The 20098-nt window shown below is 35.4% G+C and overlaps 1 protein-coding gene across 2 annotated transcripts in view; it reads right to left on the bottom strand.

Annotated features, from left to right (window-relative positions):
* Positions 1-3495: 3495 nt before the first annotated feature.
* LOC145290126 (sigma non-opioid intracellular receptor 1-like) overlaps positions 3496-20098 on the bottom strand; it is a 104346-nt gene continuing 87743 nt past the window's right edge. Inside the window, exons 2-4 of one of the 2 annotated variants that reach the window (XM_080136460.1) lie at positions 15824-16024; positions 13486-13578; positions 3496-5765 (exon numbers count right to left, since the gene is read on the bottom strand). In XM_080136460.1, coding sequence (XP_079992586.1) covers positions 5533-5765; positions 13486-13578; positions 15824-16024 — 527 coding nt within the window. In that variant the 3' untranslated portion in view covers positions 3496-5532. The remainder of the gene's footprint in view (positions 5766-13485; positions 13579-15823; positions 16025-20098) is intronic. The other variant, XM_080136461.1, reaches the window with a different exon arrangement.

The raw sequence follows: 20098 nt of genomic DNA, 5'->3' as shown, positions 1-20098 counted from the left end.
TTGTTCTTCAGTATTTCTATTGTGAAATGATTTATTGAAATAAAATATAAGAAAAGGACATTATTGAAAAATATACAATAAAAATTAATAAAATTATAAAAAGATAAAAATAACAATTAATCTTTATTTGCACTTTTAATAACAAAATTAAAAATTAATTTTTTTATTTTATTTTAAATTTTATAAGTATGTTTATGAAATTATAAAAATAAAAACTTACTTTTTTAAATTTAAAAAAATAAAGTGTTTTTATTTGAATTTATCTAATAAATTGAAAATATAAAGATAAAATTATTGAAAAATCAAAATAACATAATTTATAGGAGTGAGAGAAAAAGTGAAGGAACTGATTTGTCTTTTTATTGCTTCCAATAGTGTTATGCTGGAGATTAATAAGTATATTAGCTGACTCTAACCAAATATAATTTAGCAAATCATTAATGAAAGATAAGAATGCTTTGATCAGAGGCACAAAGAAGAAAAGGCTCCAATTTCTGACCTCTTTTGCATAAGAAATGAATTTCTTGAAAAACAAAAACTTTTCTGATTTGTCATACAGGGTGGAACGATAAAGTTGTCGCCCTAAAGAAAACAACACTACAGCTTTATTTTAAAACTTTTATTGAAAAAAATCAATTCAAGTAACTTAATTATATAGAAGAGCTGACATCTATTCAATTTAGCTGCCTTCAGCCTCAATCACCACTTTGATACAGGCCCGGAATGGGAAGCATGCCTTTTCCGCAAACTCCGGTAGGAGCTTGGTGAACACTCGGCAGATGGTGGCGATCAGACTGGCTTTTGTGTTGTGGGATGTCATGTTGGTGATATTCTTGACGTATGACCCAACAAAGTAGTCCAGGTCAGAGGAGGAGGAGGAGGGGGCCAGTGAGAGAAAGGTACAAAGTCGTAGCACTCCTTCTGAAGCCAACTCTGGGTCTGCCAGCGGCCACGTGATTGCACCAGAGGATCACCACACTCTTCAGCACATCCAGATATACTTTGGGATTGACATTGAAGCCGATTTTGAAGATGTGAGGTGGCAAGATGTAACCCTCGCTTGAAACCACACTAAAGACCATAACCGTGGCTGGAAACCTTGTTTTTCTCACCCTGGGTACCTCTCCGTTATTTATGGCAATCCAGCGATGCATTTTAAGGGTTCTGGCAATGGTCCTGTTGTCATAACTTGGATCGGTAGAGAGGATGAGTTGTATAGTGGCACACCAAACAAATTTTCAAAAACTCTTTTTCTTTTTATTTTTCAAGAAAATTTTAAGAAAAGGGTTTGTGCACCTTCAATCATATCTACCACTTACGGAGCCGCTCTTTTCAATGATGCATTTAACACCATATGTAATGCCATTCTGTGGGGGATCCGATTAATTTCTTATTTTGACAAAAACAAACCAACTACTTCTTCAGGCGTCTGTAGTTGTTTGTCTAACATTAATAAATTCATAACGTTGTTAGTCTCCATGCTTTCCATGTAACATCTAGTTTTATTTTATTTATTGATTTTTTTTATTCCAATATTTATCTCTTTTATTAAGGCCCAGATGCCACTCGAGAATAAGGGCTAATGAGTGTACAGTAGTCAATAAGACAATATTGTAGCAATCGTTAGTAGTGGAAATTTGGTAAATTGGATTACTTAAGGAGATGGCTCATCAAGAACTTGTTTATGTTGGACTTGAAGACAACCATATTGTAGTCAGATGGAAAGCAGGCAAACAGAAGAGAGTTCTACAAGTGTACAGTTCTAATAAAGAAGCTTTATTCATGGAATCTATGTTTAGATTTAGGCACAGATAAAAAGTGGGAGAAATTATTGATAATGGTTTTAGTTAGACGAATGTCTTTCATGAATGTTTGGTGATGGGGGATGATAGATTGGAGCTCAGACGAGCACTTACCTAAAAATAATGATAAAGCAGAGACAGGCTTGCGATCTCTCTCCTGTGGGAAAGAGGTTCCAGGGAAGAGAAAACGGCATCCCCCACTAGGCTACAAAGTTTATTTTGAACTCTGTCAAAGAAGGAGAAGGTCTTTCTAGCAGCTTTTGCCCAGATGTGGCAGCATTATTCCATCCTTGGATGTACTTGGCTCTTATATAGGTAAAGAATTGCATCAGCAGTGAGATATCTACTGAAGCAGTAGAATGATCCGACCATTTTTCCAGCAGCCTTGGCATGTTCCATTTAAGATCAGGAATGAAACTCAAACCCAAAAGCTTGTCAAAATATGAAGCTTCCCCAAGACGAGAGCCATTCATTTCAATTGATGCTAGATAGGGATCAGCTGAACTTACGTCCATAATATGTAAATATTTTTATTATTGGAATCCTTTTGAAACAAGTAATTTATATATTTGTTGTGGTGAAATGACAACAACTATGGAAGGCAGTAATTACTGAGGATACAGTTAAGAAACTCAGTATTCTTATCTAGTTATGGTTTATCACCTGACGAAGGTCAAAGGAATAACTAGAAGATGAGGATGATAGTCTACAAATAAGTAAAATAAATATACATTTTTCCCACGGATAAACAGTTTATCAAAGACAAACATAATGGGAGTTATGAAACATGAATGAAATATTATATAACTAGCTACGTTATTTAAAACTAGCTGTACCCGGCCACGCGTTGCTGTGGCTCAGTTTGTTAAAATGGAACACATGTGAAAGTAGAGAAAAGTTTGATTCTTTTTTTCAAGAGAATGTACAAATTATTTTTTTTTTTTTAACAGATGTTAAGAAAATAAACAGAAAAATACTTCCATCATTAATTATGCAAAAAAATAAATAAAATACGATAAAACTTGCTGAGTATGCACTGTTTTACGGTTGTTGTAAAAATGGAACGGAAACTTAAATTTCGCTTCATTTTAATCTTTCTTAATTATTTAATTGTCCCCCCCCCAACGAATATAATCAAAACAGTAACATTCAACAATTGTACTTTATCTATATAAAACACAAAATGGGTGTTTGTATTACTGTACACATAGATTCGAAAAAGTTGTGAAAAAAAAAAACAAAACAAATATATAACAAATAAATGTTATCAAAGCCAAGATAAGTTACTTTTCTGCCAAACTGGATATATATATTTTTCGTGTTTTTATTCAATGTAACATATTTATTCAGCTCGAAAACCATACAGTGTTTACCGATGTATTCGAAAATTCAAGATGGCGTCTCACACCCTCATTAACACCGTAAGTATGGAAGGTGTTATAAATAAAAAACTACTGGATCATTTTTCGTAATTTTAAATTGATACAAATCTCACCATGACACATAAGTATGCAATAATGTTTTTACCTGAAATGCGTTGGTTTGAAAGACCACCCATGTAAACAAGCACCACATTTTTTAATGTTAGCTGAGAATAAATCCGAGACATAACTCAGATAATTCAACATTATTTTCTACCAACCGAATATACATAGCAGATTAAGCAGTTATATTTTTCATAATAAAAACCAAGTTATACAATGAAAAAGATTTTTATTAAAAAAATTGTTACAAACGTTTTTTAATATAAATGTTTTATCACAAATAATTAGAATTTCATTAAAGAATTGAAAAAATATTGAAATAGCTATCAAAAAGTTTAAAGTAAAAAATCGATTAAAAAAGTTAAACTAAAAATTATTATCAAATAATTTTCTTAATACAAAAATATGAAAAGTTTTTTTTATGTGACAAGTGTGGTTGAAAATTTGTTTCATTTTAGCAACACAAATGAACAACAATACTTCACTTTTGCCCTTAAACATTAATCTATATACCTATAAAATTGAGTTTTGTCTTGCTCTGATATTGATATTAAAAGTCTACTTTTCCTATTTAAAAATCATTAAAAAAATGTGAGTGACTACATGAAGATGAACTAATTTGAATATTCCTTTAAAAAAAACAAGTGTTAATTACTTATTCATTTTTTTATGTTTTTTTATTAGATGATTGGTTTCATTTCACTATTATGATGAATTCTATTTGTGTATAGTTTCTACATTCTGCATAATTGCATAGCATTTAAGATGAAAACGTTCTAGTACATAGATATATATATACAATTTCAAATTTAATTTTCAATTTATGTGCTAATAAGCGAAAGTTATAATTGCCCATATTTATTTGCTATTAACATTTCCTTAAATGAGATGAGCTATTCATTGAAAATCCATAGATTAAGGAAAAAACTTTAATAATTATTTGTACTTTTTTATTAAACGATAAATTTTGTTGTAATTTTACATAATTTAATTCAGAATTTCCATATATATATATATATATATATATATATATATAAGCGATCTTGTCTGTGTGTGTGTGAAAAGTCTCTACCAAACTTCTCTCTGAATATTTGATCTACAGAATTGTACTTTGATATACTGGATATTTGGACCTGTAGCACACTTTCAGTTTGATTGTTATCCAGCAAAAATTGCAGCTAAAGTGTCAAAATTGAAAACAAAGCAGTTGACCTTGGCAGGAGTAGTCAACTGAACATGCACAAATCTACATTTGTAGGTTAAACAACATTATTTTTTTAACTATTTATATGTGGATGAGTGTAACCCAGAGGCTAAGGAATGAGTCTGCAGAGTTGTATGTTTTGGTTTCGGTTCTAGCTGATGACACCCAAGCTATAATTTTGTTTTTTTTACCCTTGATGCCACTACTATATATTGTGTACAATATAATAATCGACAGAGAATTGACTCAATAATAATAAATATGCAATCTGCACGAATTAAAATATAATATTTAAGCATATCTTACAACAAGGCAATGCCGGGTGGACTGCTAGTTTGAGCTAAAAATATTTTCTATTCCAGAATTTCAAAATTACTTTTGTATGTTGAAGAATTAAAAGTAAATAGATGTCAAACATTTTTGTTTGTGAATAATAAGAAAAAAAAGTGGCTGAGGTCTGTATGATTTTAAATTTTTTTAAACTACCAACAAGTTAGAAGCTAATTTCTGGCTAGAATTAAAATATGTGGGCAATAGTCAAGTATTATGTTTCTTTCACATTTTTGTATAAGAACAGAGCTAAACTCTTTTTATAAATGAAAAGGCTTAATTCGTTTTTTCATAAAGGAATAAACTAAGTCCTTTTTTACAAATGATAAAGTGTAAGCATTTTTTATATATAAAAAGCTTAACCCTTTTTATATAAACAAAAAAATTTAATCCTTTTTTAAAAATGAATAAGTTGAGCTCTTTTTTATGAATAAAAAGCTTAGGCCTTTTTTTTTATATAAAAACTTTTCTTTAAAACAACTTTTCACTTTTTTATAAAATAGTCTTGGCTGCCCTAGCCCCCCCCCACTTTTCTATACCAAAGAAAGAGCTTATCCTTTTTTTTTTATATAAAAACTTATTTTCTTTGCTCTTATGAAAAACTTTCAGTTCTTAAAAAAATTCCTAAAAACACATTCCCATCGTTTGTTACAACTAATTTATCCCTCTCCCTAAAAAGAAAATATTGAAATAGTATTTCCATCAAAGTATTTCATGTTTCTCTGGCAAAATTTTGTAACATGGTGTTGCATTCCAAAACATTAGCTTTTATAAAAGCTAAAAGGATTTGGAACATTGACAGAAAATCATGGGTAGAAAAGATGGCATCAGCAAAGGCTGTAGGTAAACTAGACATAAGAAAGCCGCGACCATATTCAACCATGTAAGTACCAGCTGTCCAGTGCACACCACTTGCCTCACCAGACAAATGATAAACTGTGTCACCTGCAATCAGTTAAAAAGAAAGAATTAATCACATATTTCAATGTAATAATATAATGATTAGCTGTAAAGACACACAAAAAAAATCAAACTTTCCAAATTATGAATGTATCAGATTGTCTGAACAGGACTATCTTTAGGTTGATGTGACTTTTTGTTACTTTGTTTTTATGTATATCATTAGCACAAATGAATGTCTCACTGATATGAGAATAATAAAACACATATCCAGTAAACTATATATAAACATAACTGAAACAATCATATGCTTGTACATATAATTTTACTGAGAACAGACACTCATCTTTATGCTTATCTAAAAATGGTTCAGTTTAATTTACTATACAAGTGTACAATTGTTTCAGTCCTTACTAATATTTTTATATATAGTTCTCTTCATATATATTTTTTATTATCCTTATACCAATAAGGGCACAAAATATGCAGAAAAAATATACCAGTAAGGGCATAAAATATGCAGAAAAAATATACCAGTAAGGGCATAAAATATGCAGAAAAAATATACCAGTAAGGGCATAAAATATGCAGAAAAAATATACCAGTAAGGGCATAAAATATGCAGAAAAAATATACCAGTAAGGGCATAAAATATGCAGAAAAAATATACCAGTAAGAGCATAAAATATGCAGAAAAAATATACCAGTAAGGGCATAAAATATGCAGAAAAAATATTAACAAATGTCACACTGACCTATAGTCTATCTTGCCGACAGTCCGATACATTCACATTTTTTGGGGAAGATTAAAAAACTTTACTTACTGTGAAAAGAATAATAAGAAAAAACAGGTGTGAGTAGTTTTCTAGCATAGTAGAGAGAGCCCACCTTCTTTACAATGTCTTCGATGTATGTTTCCATTCATGTTGTCTGTGAATGCTAATCCAAGGAGTTATATTGATGAGCGATCAGGTAGAATGTTATTAGTCTTTTGTTAACTTGGTGATATGTTGCATGCTGGAGGTGGTTGGCAGTTTAGCTCTACCATTAGGATAACATTGGTATGGAGTTAGTTTCACAAACTGTTGCCAGTCATAACATCACAAGATATCCTTCTCAGTACTAGTGGGTGGGTGATAGGGGTGTAAAGCAATTGTGTGGTTTTTTTTTATGTTATTCACCCAAACAGGACACAACACTGCTTAGATGTAAGGGCTACTAATTGGGACCAAATCTACAGCAACACTATGTAGGGAATTGAGCAGCAAAATGTCTGCTCACATTACACTTGAGCTGCATATCAGTACAATCAGGGAAGCAGGGAACCAAGAAGGAAATTCCAAAGTCTAGCAGTTCGAGGGAAGAAACTATTAGAGTAAAAATAAGAGTTTTGATATCTAATCTTGCTGCTTGTCGGGTTAGTCGGGGGCATTTATGTCGAGTGAGATACAAGTGCTTCAAGTTTGTCAGAGCATTTGCCATTGAAATATTTGTAAAACAGGTAGAGTGATGCAACATTTCGGTGATGAGACAGGGGCTAGAGTTTGGTTGATAGTGCAAGTTTTATTAGGTTGGAAGGGGCGTGGTATTGTAGCAGTGAGTGCTGGACATTAACCCAATCCTCAATCATTTCAGTGTAAACAGAGCAATGATAAAACAGATATGTAATGCTGAGTCAGATCAGACAGATCAGCTCTGATGCACTGTTGGCAAAGTTGAATACAAAAAAACTTGAGAAGATCCTTAATACCAGTTGTATTACATAATATGGACCCTATGCCAGTAAGCAGCAATTAACTAAGTGTGAATTTTGATAAGAGTCACCTTTAGTGCATGTCATAATAACCTATCTGCAAACAGAATTGTACCCAGATAGATGATTTGTGTTGTAGTATCAGCAATAAAAGTGTAGCTAGCTCTCCTCCCACCCCTTCCTCATATCCCCTCTTCCGGTTTCAGGTTCACCGTCAGCAGTTCCGGTTTGTATACCTCAGTAAATAAACGCGTTTCATTTCAGTCCCCTTGCATCCTCGTTAATTTATAACAAGTCATCCATACGAATATCACAACATGGTATCGGAAGTGGTTGCAAATAAGTTATAGACATCTACAGTTATGGTAGAAAATTAAAAAAAAAAAAAAAAAAAGAAAGAGAGGGAATAAACAAAAAATAATCAAGTCATCAGTCTACACGTGGTAACGGTAAGCAGGTGTTTCGGGGCCAGTCGTCCGGGGACAATCGACCCAACAACACTAACAAGGTAGACACAGGCACACAGTAAACAGCAAAAAGGCAAAGAGGAATGACAGACACAGGTTGTTTGATTAAAGGCGAGGATTCGCCTTTTATTTTTTTAAAGGTAGCAAAAAAAAATTAATCGTTGGTTCTGGTCGCCAGTCGCCTGGAGGGCCGCACGTCACTGGAGGCTAAGGTCGGGAACAGGTACTTTAGATGTAGCGTGGTTCAGGGTTGTTCACTGGGTCTGGAGTGATCAGCTGGACGTCAAGGGGGTTCGGAACGGATGGTGGACACTGAGACAGAGGGGTCAGTGTTAAGGAATGTGCAACACTGAGAACGGAGGGATCAGTGTTAAGGAACGGACAACACTGAGAACGGAGGGATCAGTGTTAAGGAACGGACGACACTGAGAACAGACAACACTGAGAACGGAGGGATCAGTGTTAAGGAACGGACGACCCTGAGAATGGACAACACTGAGAACGGAGGGATCAGTGTTTAGGAACGGACAACACTGAGAACGGAGGGATCGGTGTTTAGGAACGGACAACACTGAGAACGGAGGGATCGGTGTTAAGGAACGTACAACCGGTAGGGAGCCAAGTGCGAGCAAGATGGCAGGCGAGGCTGCAGGAGACACCAAGGGCTGGAAATCTGCAGGAATGAGCTGGAAGCACTGGAGCGAGCCGGAAGCACTGGAGACTGGAAGTGAAGTTCACTGCCGGTGGGTCTCAAGAAGCAAGCAGTAGTGAATCGCATTTGTGAAAAACTTATTAGCCCTGATAAGGACTGTTTGAACTGCTGCTCAGAATGGCTGCTCCTGCTGCTGGTGGGTTCGGACAACGTGACTGATAACGTCAGTCGTTGCTCCCTGGGCGAGTTTTTACAACTTGGCCAGAATGAGCTGTATTCATTTTTCTGACGTCATATTAGTGAGGTTGGTCCCCATGAAAACAAACAAACAACTCTATTTAATTCTTGAACGAAATTTATGCACTGAAGAGTAGATTGGGAGTTTGTTGATTGCATCTAAATTAATTTTGTCTAAAGGGTAAAAATTAAATCGCCTGTTTTGTTGGTGTTTTGTTGATAGATGTTCGTGCGTTTCACTCGTGCTTAGCTGCATCTTTCACTTGTGTTTTTGTCGAATGTTTCATGCGTGGGTGGTGAATGTTTCACTCATGTTTGGCGAACGTTTCACTTGTGTTTAACCGGTAGGAGAAGGAGTGGGGGCGAAGAAAGAAAGAAGAGGAGAAAAAAAAATGGAGGCAGTGATTTGAAACCGCGGCACAGGAACTCAAATTTTAAGTAAGTCACAGTGTAAAGTGAATCTACAAAGTCACAGGGACATAATACAAAAAAAAAACAAAAAAATAAAAAAAGCAGAAACGCTGTCAAAAAAACGTCAGAACAAGACCCTGTGGAAGGTAGGCGATTCGCTATTCATATTGTTATTATTGTTTTTCTAAATCAACAACAACAAAAAAAGATAAATAAAACTATTGCTCTTTATAAACAAAATAATGTACGCCATTAAGTCAATTTGTGAATCAATAACAAAAAATTAAAGAAAAAAAAAATTTTTTTTCTACCCCCCCCCAAAAAAAAATGGGAAAAAAAAAAAGATAAATAGACTATTGCTGTTTAAAAACAAATATCGTACGCCAATAAGTCAATTTGAGAATCAATAACAAAAAAATGTTTTGCAAAAAAAAAAAAAAAAAAAAAAAACAAACAAAAAAGGAATAATTAAAAAAAATTTTTTTTTTTCTCATTTCTTCTGTGTGTGCTAATTCACCTTATCAACAATGGCCTGTCAAATACCTCCCCATCTATGGATTGGCAGAGTACCAATTTACCAAAAGATTTTGACAGATTCGTTTGACAGGCTATGCTGCATTTCAACGGACTTCTCAAAGACGTAAGTGGGAATGTAAAAGTGAATTATCTGTTGCTATGGTCGGGGACAGAAGGCCAAGATTTGAGTGACATATTTGAATTTGAAGCAGGTGAAGCGTGCAATATAAAAAACTACAAGAATTTTGCGCGTATATAGAGCCGAGATCAAACTTTCGTGTCGCAAGATACCAGCTCCTACAGTGCCGGCAACAACCTAATAAACCAGCCCACGGATTTTTAAAGAGATTAAAGCAAAACAGTGCGAGCATGATCTCCCCGTCGAAAAAAACCCTTCTGGTTGAGCTTTTTATTTTTGGACTGAACATGAAGTCCACACAAAAGGCATTACTCAAGGAAGGGAAGAATCTCAGCATCGCAGAATCACTACATGCTGCAGAGACAGAAGAGGCAACACTGAAGCAGGTGGAGGCAATACAAAACACATATAGTGCACCGCAGATCCCCGAGGAAAGAACAGAAGATGGCCATGCAATAAAGGCGGGGAAGGAATATTATAATAAATGTTACTTCTGTGAAAAAGGCCATTACAGAGACGAATGCACAGCAAAAGAAAAAAACTGTGGGAAGTGCCAGAGGACAGGGCACTTTGCAGTTGTTTGCCGCACCAGAGACACAAAAGACTCCATTTATAAGCAAGATAGACCTCCAAGATCGGCAAAACTTCCAAGATATAGAAACGCTCATAACATAACAGCACACAGCAATGAAGGAGACGACTACTTGCCAAAAGACGCATACTATTATACGATATCAAGACTCAAAATAGCAAAATCGCATACCCCAGCAGATGTGAGAGAGGCATATGCGGAATTAAGAATAGGGAACAAAAGGTCGCAAATAAAAATATACGCTAAGGTGGACACAGGCGCTATAAGCAACTTTATCCCTTGAGAATGCTTCAAAGAACTCAAGCATGTACACCTTCAAGACAATTCTATCCAACTATTCACCTTTGGTGGTGTTCAAATCGATCAAGTGGGCGTATGTCACCTAGGAGTTAGATATGGCGATAAGTTTACAAGTGCTAACTTCCATGTAGTAAAAAGTGATAGACCCGCACTACTTGGCCTCTAGATCTCTAGGAAACTTGGACTAATGACTCTTAATTTTACAATAGAGACCAATATATCTAAACAAGACCACACCACTTCATCTGCAGTAGCGTAATCAAAACCAGAAGATGTGAAAGAAAGAGAATGCATACTCAAGGAATTTGCTGATGTATTCAAAGGCATTAGCTGCTTACCAGGGGAGTACAGCCTTAAGATTGACCCATAAGTATCCCCAGTAATACACCCACCCCGTCGGGAACCAATAGCCTTGAAAGAGAAATTCAAAGCAGAGCTAGACTCCCTTGTAGCCCAAGACATAATAACTCCTACAACAAAACCGACAGCCTGGGTTAACTCTTTTGTATGCATCACAAAAGCCCACGGATCTGTCAGACTATGCCTGGACCCTAAGGACTTAAATAAGGCAGTGTTGCGGCCACACTTTGTTACACCAACGTTTGAGGAAATCATCTCCAGATTTCATAGAGCAAAATGGTTCTCAATAGTTGACATGAAATCAGGCTGCTGGAACATGAAGCTAGACAAAAAAATCAAGAGAACTTATGATATTTATCACTCCTGAAGGACGCTATATGTTTAAGTGCTTCCCAATGGGCGTCAAAAGTGTGCAAAATGAATTTCAGCGAGCCATGTTTGAGACCTTTGGAGACATTAAGAATGTCCTCTCAAAATCGGATGACACCATTATTGTTGGATTTGAGAAGGATGGCAGTGATCATGACAAAGCACTCAACAAACTCCTAGAAAGAGCTCGGTCTAAGAACTGCAAGTTCAACCCAGACAAACTAGTGGTCCGCACACAAGAAATCTCTTTTTTTGGCCACATCATATCAAGAGATGGAGTAAAACCAGACCCAAAGAAGACAGAGGCGATCGTCCAGATGAAACCACCAAAAGATGAAAAACAATTAGCAAGCTTTCTTGGGCTAGCAAATTACTTGAACAAATTTTCGCCACAACTGGCAATGCTGACCAAGCCGCTCAGAGATCTTCTGTCAACAAAAACGCAATTCATCTGGACAGAACAGGAACAGATGCCATTTAACAGTGTAAAAGACAAAGTAGGAAAAGCAATTGTGCTAAAATATTTTGACCCAAAAGCGTCGATCACTATACAGGTAGATGCATCATCAGCTGGACTGGATGCAGCCCTCATCCAAAATAGAATGCTGGTCGCTCTAGCAAGCAAAACCTCTCCAGCCCATGACAGCCCAATGTACTTCTCCTTCAATAGAGAAGGGGTTGTTGTAGTATCAGCAATAAAAGTGTAGCTAGCCATTCTCCCACTCCTTCCCCATATCCCCTCTTCCGGTTTCGGGTTCACCGTCAGCAGTTCCGGTTTGTATACCTCACTAAATAAACGTGTTTCATTTTAGTCCCCTTGCATCCTCGTTAACCTATAACAATCCGTCCACACGAATATCACAACAATGTGAGTTGAAGCAAGGAGCAGAAGTTAAACTCTGAATAAAACAGTTGAACAATAGCAGGTTATGATGAACAAGTCACACTTTAGAGCAAGAGAAAATTAAGGGTTTCAATTCAGTTTCTCCATTGAAAGTATTGCATGCAGGGTGCATCCAATAATATAGAAATAATCTAAGCTGAATATTACCTCAAGTCTCTGCCTGTTGCATCATTCATTTCTTAAGAGCAAATTAGGAAGTTAAGGAGTAAATAATTACTTAGTAATGTAGTCTCTCCTTTCTAAGCTCATTTTCAAAATAAAACCTTGAAAAACTCAGTAAACTTCTTCTTTGTGTCAGTCATGCATGAGAAGTTTGTGTTGGTTAAACAGACAATTGTGAACCACTAGACAAGATGATAACAGCCATGCATGAAACAGCAGTGGCACAGAGAAAAAAAAAAAAAAAAACAGCATGTATAAACAACCGAACATATAAAGACGCTTATTCTATTTGATTTGTTGATTGTTTGTAGATGAAAACATTACAGTTGGCTATGTTGGTTTAGTCATGTTGAAAGGAGCGACTATTACAGATCTCTGACCCAAAGAAATTATAGCACTACTTCAGAATTGTCTGCTCTATTACATGCTTCCTTTGTTCCAGCTTGTTTGACTCGTTGGTCTAGTGATCTTCAGCAATTTGCTGTTTTGATACATCATTGCAATACAACTTCTTATTCCAGTAGCTTCTTTCCAAGGTTGTGGAACTCTCTTCCGCAACCTTGCAGTTTCTGGAAGTTCTTTTCCTGCTCACTGTTTTCCTCCTACCCACAACCTTAGTCTTTTCAAGACAAAGGTCAATAGGCATCTCTTGTCTTTGCATTAATCATTTTTGTTCTTGTTAAGCAAGTTGCTTCATGTCTTGTCTAGAGCGATTGCCATATAAAAATTAGATGATAAAATGGACAATAACGATCTTAAGATGGAATATTAAAGATTGGCCACTTTATAAACTTAAGTTCCTTGTGAGATTTGTTGAGAGGGATTAAGAGGATTGATTACAGAGAAGGGAAGAGAGAGACAGAAAGGGGGAAAGGAGAGCTGGGGGGGGGCATTCTTACTTACCAGCAGTAAAATTTTCACTGTGAAATTCTCCTTCTTTCCACCGAAGAAACTTTCCACTAAGAAGAGTGTCAGAAATATTAAGGAAATAACGACCTGGAATAAAATTTCCAGTAAATTAAACTCAATAAAATACAAAGAAACATATGAATGTAGTATCAAATGTAAACATGAAATTCAAGTTGTGAACGAAACATTAATCTGGAAGTTAAACTGCATAATGTTATGCTAATCTAATAACTTTGTTGCAATGAAATACATAAATAACAACCAATTTTGCATAGAATATAAGTGCTTATATATATATATATATATATAGTCATCCTCATCCACATACAGTACTGTTTCGCTGTATCACATCTCATTAGTGCGGCTAGATAAGCCAGGATTGAAACTCAACCGTCTCAGTGACAGTCAAATCTTCTCATCGTTTTTTTTTTTTTTTTTTCAGATAATGAAAATGCCTGCTATAATTTTTTTTCTGCTAGCCACTGCTTCAGCGTCTCCATTTGTAATTCTCTAACTCACACTTAAAATCATCTTAAAATTTTGAATTGTAAAATATATATATATATACATGTATTTACAATTCAAAATTTTAAGAAAAATCTTATCTGCAGCCCAGTATGAGCTAGAGAATTACAAATCGAGACACTGAAGCAGTGGCTAGCAGAAAAAAATTATAGCAGGCATTTTCATTGTCTGCACAATGAAATTCATTGAGAAAAAGAAAAGCGTGGCAAGATCCAGGCAAAACAATGTCGACCTTCACAATAAATCCACATTCGGGTGGTCATCTACTCCTGAAAGAAGAGTCACAAAAGTCAACTACTCACCACCAAGAAACAAGAGAATTGTTTACAAAAGACAACAAACTCCTCAACAAGTTTAAACAATCATTTGAGCTGGGTATGCTCTTGTTCTTCTCAGAACTCATTCTACAATGTGTAAAACAATAACAGGTCTTTTAGTCTGTACAAAATCCCACAAATCATGATGACCAAGTTCCTTTCAACTATGATGCTCTTTAGGTGTATTTCTAGTGAAAACTATGCCATGTTGTTCCACATCTTTAAAAATGGACTCTTACTCAATTTAGAAGGTTTTTACTGAATTGCTGTCCACTATTGTCAAGTGTGAGGTGGGAAAAAATAAATGCTCATTTCCTTTCAATTACATTCAAGATGGTGTTCACAATTGATTCGAAGAATAGATATCCATAAATCACTTTGAGGAGTGTAACTATTCAGTAGATATATAACCTCTACAAACTAACCCTGTAGCATTAACTGACCACACGGGGGGGGGGGGGGGGAGAGAAATACCTGGATTAGGACCCAGGCACGGAGCAAATTCTCTTGGGGCTGATAGACCTAGTAGATATTCCCAGATCATCCATCTAGGAGAAGGAAAACTCTGAGACTAAACCTAAGGGGAGGAAGGCCTCTCCAGTCTTGGATGACAACCTTCCTAGAGTTGGTGACTCAAATAAATTACCGGTCTGCAAACCTAAACTGCTTAAGGATTAGATAGGCTCTGTCTATCCTCTGACTTCCATACTCCTTCTTTGCCTATTTAGTCAGGCACAGAGACGCTATCACAGAGATTCGACGAAACACTCAGTGGTAGATCTTGTTTCTTGTCTAGGGAAATGAACGCCATTTTCCCCACCCAGCCGACACATCCCACCCCTCAAAACTGGGCACTTAGGAGTGCTTGAGTACTACATATGCCTGTGCAATTTGATTGGGTAGACCTTCTTCTGATGGGTTGAGAGTACCGGATTGACAGTTCCTGGCTGCTGTTTCTGACTGGTAATACAGTAGCCCTAACTCTTTGGTAGCGCTTAGAGCGGCTGTTCCATCAACAGTTGTATAATATTGGGATGTTTGTAGTGCCATGTCGCGCATGGAAAGGGACCCTGCACTCATCCCCGATGGGCTTTCCTGAGACCACAGTCCTCCTAGTTGGAAAAAGGTCAACTGATAGTCTACCTGTGATGCATGTCTGATACTCTGTTCAGCTTGCCCTTACCTAACTGAAACTCTTTAAAAACATGATGGACAGTACAATCTTCAAGTGTAACATGAACTGACGTCTTGCTGGCCAAATCCCTACCCTAGTAGTTGTTGCCCCTGATAGTAGCCCCCTACACCAAAGTGGCAATTTGCCTTGTTTGGGGAGAAAATGTAATAAAAAAAAAAGAATATCGGAATGCTTCATCTTGTATGTCAAAGTTTATTAATTTTATTAATGAAAACAATATAAGTATAAATAATGATAGTGCGTTATCCAATGGGTAATAGGTACGTCTAGTATTTTACTAAAATATCAAGTTTACCTGAATGTCCTGAGGTTTCCATGGCGGTACCAAATAGAGCCACATATTCTGTTGAAGATGCATGCAATATACATATACTGGCCATCCAGCCAGCACTGTTCATGAAAGACCATCTCAAATCTTGAGTGGGCAAGATATGTCCAGGATATTTTGTTTGTAGTTCAGCAACCAAGGACTTCATGGAAACCTCCAGATCTTTATCTAGAATGGAAACAAAAAACAGCATTATTAAGGGATAAATAACTTGTGAAATCATCTGCGACTTTGCATGGAATCTTTTGGAATCTAACAATATTTTGGAATCTTTTTTTTAAAATAGTGTATTCGTAAAGAAATTGTTTACGAGGTAACATACATGATTTAGAAAGGCAAAAGCATCAATTTTGTCATTATGGAGGTTTAATATCAAATTCAGATTTTCTTATTTGATTTTCATAAAGATTCTAAGGTTAATTAAATTTGCCTTTGGTTTTGTCCTTCTGTTTTATTTAGTCTAAAGATTTTCATATACTTTTGAAAAAAGTTGAAGGTATGTTAAACTCAGTTTTTTAGAATCTTTTGATATTTGTTTGAATCTTTCAGAATCTTGCGTAAGATAAGCAATTTAATTACCACTTGCACATTATAATATTACATACTATTATAATATTACTACAACAATACCCGTCCCAGGACAGGTAAAATTTATTCACCAAATAGAACCACACGATATAATGCATCATATATTACCAAATCATAATAAGATTGTAACATTTTTTTGGATTAGGCCTTTCCAAAACATAATTGAAAAAAAAAAAAAAAGATATTTATTCAAGTCGTACATACATTCGACTTTAAATATCATAAAATGTCATATAAACTAGCAGACCATCTGCCATTGTCCAATTACAAAAATATACTTACATATTTTAATATATACAGATTTCGTATTTATTATTATAGAGCCAATTCTCCATTGATTATCATATTGTACCCAATATCTAGTAGTGATTTCAAAAGTTTAAAAAAAAAAAAAAATAAAAATGACTTGGGTGCCATCAGCTAGAATCGAAACCAAAACACATGCTCTCCAACATTGTTACCATTTGAGCTAAATCCATATGCATATAAAAACTTTAAAAATAATGTTAAAGGTATAAATGTATATTTGCGTTGGTGTAGAAGTAACACATTGAATACCCTTTACATATTTATTATTATAGTATTATAACTCCTGTATATGTATGTATGTATATGTCTATTTATATATCTATAAAAGTGAAAGTGACTGTCTGTGTGTGTGTGTGTGTGTGTGTGTGTGTGTGTGTGTGTGTGTGTACATTTCCCTACGCAATAACTCTCTCAAATTTTAGTCTACAGACTCGAAATTTGATATACAGGGTACTGAGATTTGGGAAAATCTATGTGATCGGTTTTCGGCCAGAAATTTAGATGTGAAGGGGTCAAAGTTCAACGATTTGACGTTTGAGAACTCTACCAATTTCCTCCAACAATTTTAGATCTAAACACTTGAAATTTTAGATATAGGTTCCTTGAATATGGATCTACTTTAATAACTTGATTTGAGCCCAAAACAATAAATTTTAAAGGGTCATAATAGGGGTCAAAGTTTAAAAAATTGACCGTTTTTTTTTTGCTCAGCATACACCTCCAAACACCCGGGCAACTCCGGGCACCCATGCTAGTATATCTATAAAAGTGAACGTGCCTGTTTGTGTGTGTACATTTCCCTACGCAATAACTCTGTCAATTTTTACTCTACAGACTCAAAATTTGATATACAGAGTACTGAGACTTCGGAAAATCTTTGTGATCGGTTTTTGGACAGAAATTTGGCTGTTAAGGGGGTCAAAGTTCAACGATTTGACCTTTGAGAACTCTACCAAACTCCTCCGATAATTTGGGGTCTAAACACTTGAAATTTTAGATATAGGTTCCTTGGACATGGATCTAACTTAATAACTTGACTTGAGCCCCAAACCATAAATGTTAAGGGATCATAATAGGGGTTAAAGTTAAAAAAATTGACCGTTTTTTTTTTTTTTTTCGCTCAGCATACACCTCCAAACACCCAGGCTCCCATGCTAGTATATATATATATATATATATATATATATATATATATATATATGTATCTATGACGTTTCTGAATTTTTGAGATGAGGATTGGTTATTTGTATTATGATTCATCGGACTACTATTCTCCTCTTGAGTGTGACTTTCACACAGAATCACACTCAAGATGAGAATAGTGGTCCGATGAATAATAATACATACACATACGCATATATACATATATAGGCGCATGCACAGACTTGTAGTTTATATTCGTAACACCCTCCCCATGTCTAGGGAATCTACACTAGAATCAGGTAGCCAGCCCTTCATGTGCTTTAAACTAACTTTACAACATAGCGTTAGCTACCTGTATTTTCTTTATCGCTCTCCATCAACCCAGGACTATACTATAATCAATCATGTCTCTGACAGCATAGATATAGCACTCTCTCTTGACACTAGCGCCCAAATACATGTATTTGATGACTTTAACGCCCACCACAAAAATTGGCTTGGCTTCTCTAACTACACTGACACAGCTGGTAGCGTCATCCACAACTTTGCTATATCCCATTCCCTGACACAGACAGTAATATTCCCGACCAGTCTCCCAGATCGCCAGGACCAGCAGGCCTCACATGATATTATAAAAAACCTAGACGTTTCAAAAGCATGTGGACCTGACCTCATCATACCTAAGAGCACTTCGTTCAAGCTCTTTGGCTTAACATTCACAGGAAACATGAGTTGGAATAGATACATCAAGATTATTGCTAAGGCTGCTGCAAAGGAAGGTGGACTCTCTCTATCGTGCTAGAAAGTTATTTATGCCTGAAAGTATCCTGTACCTCTACAAAACCACCATTCGCCCATGTATGGAGTACTGCTGTCACATGTGGGCTGGTGCATCTGCTATTAGTCTCTCGCTCTTGGACAGGGTCCAAAAGAGAGTCGCCAACCTAATAGGTCCCGAACTGTCATCTAAGCTTCAGCCTCTGTCCCACTGTCGAAATGTTGTATCCCTCTGCCTGTTTTACAAGTATTTTAATGGTGGATGCTCTGACGAACTATAAGCCCTTGGACTCCCCCCTCGATGAAAATATCCCCGACAAGCAGCGAAGTCCCACCCCTACACAGTTGAGATCCCTAGATGTAAGAAAACCTTTTATTCTAATAGCTTCTTCCCCAGAACGGCAGGACTTTGGAATTCTCTTCCGGTTTCCTGCTTCCCCAACTGTACTGATATGCAGAAGTTCAAGTGAACAGCCATCTTGCTACTAAACTCCCTTCATAGTATCCCTGCAACTTAGCCCCTGATAATAGCCCCCTATATCAAAGTGGCAACGTTCCTTGTTTCGGATGAAAATGTAATAAAAAATAATATATAAAAAATAATATACATATGTATATATATATATACATACACACACATATATATCATATATATACATACACACACATATATACACACACATACATATATATACATATATATATATATATATATATATACATACACACACACATATATATATACATACACACACACATATACATACACATACACACATATATATACACACACATATATATATACATACACATACACACATATATATACACACACACACACACATATATATACACACACACACACACATATATACATACACACACATACACATATATACATACACACACACACACATATATATATACATACACACACACATATATATATACATACACACACATATATATACACACACACACACATATATATACACACATACACACACATACATATATACACACATACATATATATACATACATATATATACACACATACATACGCACATACATATATATACACACATACATATATACACACATATATATATATATATGTATATGTATATATACATACACTAGTAGGCTGCTTGGCATTGCCTGGTTATAAGGTACACTTAAATATTATATTTTAATTCATGCAGTTTGCATATTTATTATTATAGAGACAATTCTCTATCGATTATTATATTGAACCTAATATATAATTATTATATTGAACCTAATATATAATAGTGAGATCAAAACTAAAAAAAAAAATATATAACTTGGGTGCCATCAACTAGAATCGAAACCAAAACATACAACTCTCCATTCTCATTCCTTAGCCTCTGAGCCACACCCATATGCATAGTTATTTCATGAC

Source organism: Euprymna scolopes, chromosome 2 (assembly GCF_053919585.1).
Source record: "Euprymna scolopes isolate OS-2025 chromosome 2, ASM5391958v1, whole genome shotgun sequence".
NCBI classification, from domain to species: Eukaryota; Metazoa; Mollusca; class Cephalopoda; order Sepiida; family Sepiolidae; genus Euprymna; species Euprymna scolopes.
The sequence above is the reverse complement of the archived record's forward strand: the minus strand, read 5'-3'. Positions and strand labels throughout refer to the sequence as shown.